The following is a 9,008-nucleotide window of genomic DNA, read 5'->3' on the forward strand; positions in this document are numbered from 1 at the left end:
CTTTTATCATTTGTAAAAAAAATTTAAAAATGTGCAGTTTTGAACGAAAGTGACCAAAATTGTATGAACATTGCTAATATTGTGCTGGACTGTAAACTGCAGATGTATAACGTCTTTCTGCTGTTGAGCTAATTGGTATATTAAACTATCCATGTTCATAATTTTTAATAAAAATGTTTCCTGATAATCAAGTTTTAATGACAAAATAGCTCCAAGGAAAGAATACTGCTTATGCCACTGTAAGACAAGGGTTCTCAAATCAGCTGGAGTATTCTTTATAGCCAGATATAGAGGATATACAGTAGAGGAAAGAAAACAAACCACATTCTGAATTTCATTTCAAAGCTAGTGCTTGGTCTTAACACAGTCAGTGACCACTAACCTTCCATTTAGCAAGTAATGATTCCTGGGGAAATCAGTGCAATGAGAACAGCAAGTAGCTGAATATGGCCTGAAATGTGGCCCATATTTTACAAGTTATTTACTACTAAAAGATAAAGATTTAAGTCAGTGCTTCTTAAATAGGATCCATGAATCAGGTCCTAGCCCTGTACTTAAGTTTCACAACCTTATCTGAAATTGAAAAAAAAAGATGTTTCTTATGACAATATGTAACATTTCTGTAAAGGTATTATATTACTACTAACCTTCTGTAAAGGTATTATAAAGGTATAAAGGTATTTCTGTAAAGGTATTGTATTACTACTAACCTTCTCAAGCAAATCCCGGGACGTCATTTTCCCCTTGTACTTGGCCTTGGTGAAGCCGCAGCTGGAGTACTGCATCCAGTTTTGGGCTCCACAATTCAAAAAGGATGTGGAGAAGCTTGAGAGAGTCCAGAGAAGAGCCACGCGCACGATCAGAGGTCAGGAAAACACATCTTACGATGACAGGCTGAGAACCATGAGGCTCTTTAGCCTGGAAAAGTGCAGGTTCAGGGGTGATCTGATGGCCACCTATACATTTATCAGGGGTGACCACCAGTACACGGGGGAACATTTGTTCAGCAGAGGGCCCCAAGGGATGATGAGGTTGAACAGTCATAAACTACTGCAAGACCGTTTCAGGCTGGACATAAGGAAGAATTTCTTTACTGTCCAAGCCCCCAAGGCCTGGAACAGCCTGCCATCCGAGGTGGTTCAAGCACCTACATTGAACACCTTCAAGAGCAAACTGGATGCTTATCTTGCTGGGATCCTATGACCCTCACTGACTTCCTGCCCTTTGGACGGGGGGCTGGACTCAATGATCTTCCAAGGTCCCTTCCAGCTCTAATGTCTATGAAATCTATGAAACCTAAGAAGGTTATAACCAAGTGTTTTCTAAGCCCAGCCTATTTTCACTCTTATTTTATCATATAAAAATAACACTTGGACAAGGTTTAGTAGTTCAGCCTTTTAAGAAGTGGTTTTAAAACAGCTGCACTGTCAATAATTTTAAAAAACAGCAACTAAATTTGCATCAGGACATGGTTATTCTATTGCTACAGGAAATCCCTCCCAAAACTGCTAGGCACTAGAAAATGTCAGTGTTATAGATCTAGATAGAGATAGAAAAGCTGTGTATGAACCACATCTTCCTCCTGACAAAGCTCCTGTCCAGAATAACAGTTTTTTTTCACTCTAAGTAGCAGAACTCCCACTAAAATCAGTGGGTTCAGGACTTTCCCTTGACTGTTACATACATGCAAATAAGGACTGGGAACGTGGGATCAGCTTATCTATATTCTTATACTGCTTAACATGAGTAAGGTGTTGGTGAATATTCCTGGTAACTGCCTTGGCTTTGCTGTGATACTGAATAGTGAGTTGGATTCTCTTAGGAGTGTTAAAACTAAGTTTCAGTGACAAAAATCTTACATTACAGATGACACTTAAAGCACAAGAAACCCATTCGATTCTTAGATCCTGTAGCGAGTTTTCAGAATCAGCAGTGACAAATTCTGGTTTTCAGTTGGCGCATAAAATATGTTGTGTATTCAAATGAAATTTAAAAAGTCCAGTTAAAGGGACAAAATCTCAGCTGGTTAAAATCGACCTTGAAGTGCTCAATAAAATCTACTGTTTAAAAGAAGTAAAGAAGTAAATGTAGTTGACAAGAGATTCAGAGTTGTTTATTGTATGTTAGCTTCTTTTTTTTAAAAAAATAGAAAAAACCTTCCTAAGGCATGTGGTCATAAAGATATGATATTTCCCATGCTGAAGAATAACAATGCAACAGACTCATAAATACTTCTTATATTCCAAAATACATTTAACCTTAATTCCTATAAATTTGAAGGTATATACTTATCATTCACTGTGGAAAATTCCAAACAATGGAAGCAGTCTTCAAATAAAGATAAATTCAGTGGCGTATTTGAAAGAGATTCTTTCACCAAAATATAGAGCTCCATCCTTTAATTTAAAAAGTAGTGTATTTCAGAGGTACTAACATATAAGTTTCCAACTGCTATGTTTTCACTTTGCTATTCATTTGCCTTAAAATACATGCCTCTTAGAGTTTGATAAGGCATTGTAACATTCAACACATCCACAGAACAAACATTTGAATAACAAAACATTACAGGCTACAAATAAAAAGGAGATCCCCAGCTCCCTTTAAATGGGCATAACTCCATTGCCCTGTTTTGCTGTGCTCCTTTACATCAGCCAAAAAGACCTGACCTAAAGCAGGCGGTTTGGTTTGTTAGTTTTCCCAACACTTGCTCAGAATTCCTTGTTCACAGGCACTTTGCTTCCAAAATACTTGAGGGCACATTTCCAGTGGATAACAGATGAGACTTACTACAGTGGCTATTGTAGAGCAAATGCTCTAAGTCTACAAACTAAAAAACATATTTAGACAACCTATTTCAATCAATCAATCAAGTGAAGCACTCATTTTTTCCCAATCCACTATTTCAACATAGTGATTAATACTTCCTGCAGTTGTTTTTAAAAGAGCAGTTGGTTGGAAAAGTGTAAAAACAAGCAAATATCTATTTTTCCCCTCTAACCCAAAGCATAACTTATAACTACATATTTCAAACAGTTCCTGAGCTAAGACTGTTCCTGGGCAGAATTTCAGCTCAAAGCAGATCAACAATCTAAAATTCCCTAAAAATAGGGTTTAATGTAAACACTGAATCTTTAACTCTGGCAGCATAAACAGCTACACTATAGATTTCTGTGCAGGGTTAATATGCTACAGACACTTTAATTGCTCAGTCCTGCAAGCCTTGTGCACTTTCTTACCTCTAAAATTACTGACACTTGTAGGATAAGCATTGTTAAAAGGTGAGCCTGCACTAAGTTGTCTGTAAGATTGGGACCCACGTTAGTTTTTTGGTTTAGAGGTCCTGCAAGTAATGGTAGTTTCTGCTGTGCCTAGTAGTGGTTCAGCAAAGTCTTAAGAAGTCAAAGTTCATCTTAGTCATTTCTTATCATAAGTTTTTCAGCCATGCTTCTGAGCTTCAGTGAGCTTTCTAATTAAGAACTGCTTGTCACGACACTCCTAAAAAGAAAGAAGGAAATAAAATACATTTAATTGAAGAAACTGCATGCATTTCTTCAACGTATCAGCATGTATATCACTCTTCTCACTACCACACCAATAAAGGAGTGTTCTTACTACTTTGATTATCAGCATGAGAAAAAATCCTACTGAATATAATACAGCTGTAAAATTTAACACCACTGAGCTGGAAAAATCAGAATATGGGGAAGTATGTTTCCTTTGACCAGCTCACTAGTATTAGATGTTATACCTGCCTTGTCTTAATGAGGATTTTGCTTCACCAATTATAACACAGCAAAAATGTTCCTTAGTTCCAAGTGGATTAGCATATGTGACTGTAAAACCAGAGTGCACAACAACCAACAGCAGCTCCTGCAAGGTCTGAAGCCACAGCAGTTAGAAGGAAACACTCAGAGGCCAAGTCCAGATGAGCAGGAATGTGCGCTTCCCTGGGGGCAAGTAGCAGCAGCAGACCTTGTGCCACTGCTACTTGTCCCCAGGGAACGCCCATGCCATGTGCACTCCAACGCACAGCAGGTTCCCCTGGGTGGGGTAGGGGAGGCCGAGGTCAGCAACTGTGCTGGCCCCAACAGCCTTACCTGGGGGCCTCCAGAAGCTGCAGCCATGGTGCTTCTGCAGCAGGGATACTGGCCAGCAGCTGGAGCATGCCACGGCTCCAGCTGGCCAGGCTCCAGTTATAGGCAGTGCATGCTGCTGCCATGTGTACTGCTCTTTTTTTTGGCATGGGTTTTTTGACTCCAGGATCTCCCAGGGTCAAGAACCCTCCCTGCGCTGCAAAACAGCAGCATGGGGAACACTTGCATGTGTGGTGGTTGGGGACACAGACAGGTCTGCAGCGCCACGTACCACACGTCTGTGCTTATCTGGACGTGGGATTTTCAAAGCATCTAAAGAAATAGAAAAATGAATAAATTCAAGTGCTTTGAAAGGGTGGAGACCTACCACATGTCAAGTGCTCTGCAATAACTGCATGTCTTTCCCTGCAAAAGGTGACAGCTAACCAAAGGCAGCTCTCTCACATTGAGGGATAGGGTACCATGGGCTACACCAAATGTGGCCAGCCTGCAGCAGGAATGCCATAACTGGTAAGGGCAGCCTGTGTGTGCAGCATGCAGCAGACTGGGGAGGAGGCAGGCAGCAAAATGGCAGGTAGGAAAGGAAGCAGAAAGCAAAGCAGCAAAAAAAAATCAGGCAGAAAGCACAGGGAAGAAGCAGAAAGCAGAGCGGCAAATTGGGTAGGGGAAGGAGATAAGAGTGGCATTTGGGGAAGCAGGCTTATCTATGGCACACTTGCCAAAATGGTTGGCCCTCACTGGGCTAGAAATGGAGTTACCATGGTACAGCTGGCACACAGTAGACCCCCACCCCACTTGAACTTATAATAATGTGCTCATATCCCAAGTGAAATAGGAGCAAAAGACCTTCATTTTCAAAGGCACTTGTGCTTCTCAGTCACTGCTTTTAAAAACCTCATCCTCAATATAAGTTAATAAACATATCCTTCTCTCCCCTATTACATTTAGGCTGCTGACAGATGTGTGTAGGCGGGGGGGGGGGAAGAAAAGCTTTACTAGAAGCAGCAGCCCACTGGTTTGACCCAGCCCTGTGGTGTCTGTATAAATCAGGTGCTACAGCCCCGCTGCACAGGTGGGTTTTTTGGCCCTTTCATCTAAAACTGATTCAATCAGCTATTAGATGAAAGCACCACTGAAGTACCTCATCTATACACATGTTGGGCGAGCCAGGTCCAATTAACACAATCTCTCTTCTGGGCATGTACTGGGCTCAATGCAGGAGTGCGCCAAGTTTAAATTAAAGCACCTTTTTGAGGGGTTTTTACACCTGTAAGCAGCCTTAAATAGCAAGGTGTTGGAGTCCATCCTTAGAGCTTAATAGGCATTGATTCCAGCTAGGACAGCTTAGTCTTCTGCACAGTAGTTTCTCAAATCAGTCATTCCTAATGTAACCAGACCACAACTCACTTACGTAATATAAGTGCATGATTTAATAATACATGGCAGTGGACCATATTTGTAGACATGGATTTGGACACAGATGTCCCAATAAACCATGCATAAAGATTATACACGAGGAATGGTTTTATTCATTGCAGTATACACAGCAATTGAATTTACTTAAAACTCACCAACGTAAAAATTCTTGGAGAAACAAAATGGAGTGTACAATTATGAGATCAGCCAGCCTGAACTGCTGCATAGCCCCGGCCAGGGAATAATTTCATTCAGTTATCCCCATCTTGCACACAGCGACTGGTATTTGATTAATGTTTACCCTCCTAAAAGACATCCTAGCATGAAAGCATCAAAAGAGGGAGAATCCACCACCTCCCTGATAAATGTGTTCCAGTGTTGTTCAAAACTTCTGCCTCATTTCTAATTTGAATTTGTCTGGTTTCCACTCCCAGCCATTGGGATTCTTGTTAGGCCTTTCTTGGGCTAGTTTAAAGAGACTTTCAGTGCCTAGACCTGTCTCTCTGTGAAGGGACCCTGTTATTCATACAAAACACTTTGTTCCTTTGCACATTTGACTGCACTCTAGTGCAACATAGTGGAAAAAGTTGGGGTGGGCGAAATAAAGACACGTTATCAGATCTTACCATAACCAGCTGTTCCTTGAGTTGATTAACAACCCGTTTATGAGCTTCAGCCAAGGCAATGAAATAGAACATGATGAGGCTGCAAACAACAGGAAACCAGCATGTTAATATCCTGCACGCGTTAAAATTCATAAAGAACTTTTCAGGACTTGTACATAGTGTGAAGCAGAGAAAAAGTGTTGGTGGCTTGGTGCAGTTACTTCAGGTAGAAGGACTGCCAAAGAATCAACATGCAGCTGGGATGCACAAGGCATAGCCATGGCTGAGATGGCCTGTAGCCAAAGGATTGCTGAAAGATTGGTATAGGCAGGTGAGACTCAGGAGGCAACAAAATGGAAGGGACAAAGCCTCTTGCAGACTGCTCTGAGATCTATGGGGTTAGAAGGTCATGTCCTCTGACCCCTCCCAGGACCATCAGCTCCCCCACTGCCCTGAGGGGAGGCTCCCAGAGAAGGTCAATGTCAGCTAGGAGCAGTCCCAAAGTAACTTTGCCTTAAATGCAGTTTTTAACCCTTAATTTGTAGTCACATCAATTTCACATTCATTTCAGAAGTCTTACTAGAGATGCACCCCATGTAAGTCTGACTCAGAATAAGACCCACTGTCTGGGAAATAACAGGGGGTAGTAGGGAAACAGGTGCTGCAGATGCTTACTGGCTTATCAGAGAACTGTCATGGTCCCCACTTCCCAAGAATTCACAACTCAAATATCAACAAACATCTGGCACAGACTATCATTTATTTGAGAAAAATTCTAAGGGGAAACTGAGAGGAAGAAAGATAAGAAAGTTCCTGATTACTTAGTTACAACCCCAACACAGGAAAGCACTTGAACCTACTTCACAAAGCACTTAAAACATAAGGTTTATTTCCAGAGTAGGGTCTTTCAGACAGACAGTCTGATGTACCACATAGTTTCTCAAGCATAAAAGCCACAAAAAGCCTCTGTGAATAAGCTTCTGAAGACCAATTAAAACAGCAAGATAAACTGAAAACTTATGTTTTGGACAGGCCTGTCTGGAAACTTGGGTCAAGTAGCAGCCTTGTAAACTCAGTTCCTTAAACTGGTAAAGTTTACACAAGTGCAGTTTTTGAGGAAGAAAGCATCTGTGTCTGCCATGCCAGTGTGCAAAATGGCTGGCAGCTAAGTTGGCATCCAGGAGCAGAAAGCTCCTAGCTCCCTGTTATACCTGCATAACAGTTAATGAAGACAAACTCCTCTATTACAGGTCTTTTACCAGGTGAGGAGACTGCCAAATAAAACTGGACTTACACATTACATAGAGAACCAAACTGCACAACTGCATGGATGAAACCAAAGTTGCAGGCCAGAACAGCTCTCTGCAGCACTCACCACATAACCATGAAGAAAGGCACTGCAAAGGCTTCTGATGCCATCCCATAAAGGAACTTCTGAAGTCCTGTTGGAAGTCCATCTACTGTCTCTGGAATAACAGCCCACGAAGTATTGAAATTAATAAATGGCCCACATGCTTTAGAGGAGGGGATCCTGTTAAAAAATCCAAACAGAAAAGAGATGCTGTACTGAAAAATAAAGAGGCAATAGTTTCATAGTGCTTAGGGTTGGAAGGGACCTAAACAGACCATCAGGTCTGACCCAGGTAGGAATGAGTGCCGTAGTCATATCTCCCCAGCCTCCACTTGAAGGCCCCCAAGGTAGGAAAGAGCACTACCTCCCTTGGGAGCCAATTCCAGAGCCTGGCAGCCCTAACTGTAAAGTAATGTCTACTGATGTCCAGCCTGAACCTTCTCTCTAACAATTTGTGGCCATTATTCCTAGTAACCCTGGGTAGTGTTCGGGGTAACAGAGCCTCCCCCAATTCTTGCTGGTCCCCCCTGGTGAGTGTGTCAATGGCCACCAGATCCCCTCTCAGCCTTCTCTTGTGGAGGCTGAACAGGTTTAGGCCCTTTAGCCTCCCCTCATAGGGCCTGCCCCACTGCCCCTTGACCATGCAAGTGGCCCTCCTCTGGACCCTCTCAATGCTAGCCACATCAACATAAAAATCCAATCTTATTGAGCATATAATAAGTTCCTTTGGTTTGAATTACAACGCATTTTTGAAAACAGAAAAGCTCACTGTCAAGTATTTACTTCCTTTTGCATTGTATGTAGGTATATTTTCTAATGTATCATTTAAAAATGAGTCCACCCCCCAACAAGCTTCAACCAAGCAAATAAATAAGTGAAACTTTATAAATATGAAATCATCACTTACTGTGCCATGCTGAGTCCCAAGGGGATAAAAGCCAGCATGAGCCCAATCAACAGCACCAACAGGAAGAAAAAATGAGAACTAGATGCTCTGAAAGGCCTTGTTGAAGGTTTACATGTATGCATCAAACTTATCTGGAGAAGAAGGAAAAGAAATATAAACCCCCTGAAGTGTCAGTTGTTTTTCCTATTACAATAGCTATCATTCTATCCCACCTGCACCCCTAGATACATTCCCAGCACTAGCTTCAAAGATGGAAACATACAGCTGAGTTCACCAGCACTGTTTGTCATCAAGAACATTAGCCCCAGTGCAACACTGCAGTAACCCTTCTCCTGGTGGGAGCCAGCATGAACAGAAGTAGCTCAGCTAACTGCATGGCACTGCCTTCCTCTGTGTAAATGTACACCTCCAGGACATTTTCCCTACAGTTGTCCTTAGAGCCAAGGTCCTACAGAAGTGATGGGTCTTTATGTCTATGTACAGCACTTGTAACAGTAGTGATGTCTGCCCAGACAGAACATGTTCCAGGCCTGAGGCCTTCACCGTTAATTTCTAAACCAGGGGTCAGCAACCCCTGGCACATATGCCGAGCATGGCATGCAAGGCCATTTTGCTCAGCACACCATGGCCAGCCC

General features: G+C 42.1%; 1 protein-coding gene across 1 annotated transcript in view; it reads right to left on the bottom strand.

Annotated features, from left to right (window-relative positions):
- Positions 1 to 2,086: 2,086 nt before the first annotated feature.
- The window catches only part of TMC7 (transmembrane channel like 7), a 28,638-nt gene continuing 21,716 nt past the window's right edge, over positions 2,087 to 9,008 (bottom strand). Inside the window, exons 14-17 of the mRNA XM_019512603.1 lie at positions 8,374 to 8,504; positions 7,491 to 7,646; positions 6,137 to 6,215; positions 2,087 to 3,495 (exon numbers count right to left, since the gene is read on the bottom strand). Of these exons, the coding sequence (XP_019368148.1) occupies positions 3,436 to 3,495; positions 6,137 to 6,215; positions 7,491 to 7,646; positions 8,374 to 8,504 (426 nt within the window). The 3' untranslated portion in view covers positions 2,087 to 3,435. The remainder of the gene's footprint in view (positions 3,496 to 6,136; positions 6,216 to 7,490; positions 7,647 to 8,373; positions 8,505 to 9,008) is intronic.

Source organism: Gavialis gangeticus, unplaced genomic scaffold, assembly GCF_001723915.1.
Source record: "Gavialis gangeticus isolate Ggan-Ray unplaced genomic scaffold, GavGan_comp1, whole genome shotgun sequence".
Taxonomy (NCBI): domain Eukaryota; kingdom Metazoa; phylum Chordata; order Crocodylia; family Gavialidae; genus Gavialis; species Gavialis gangeticus.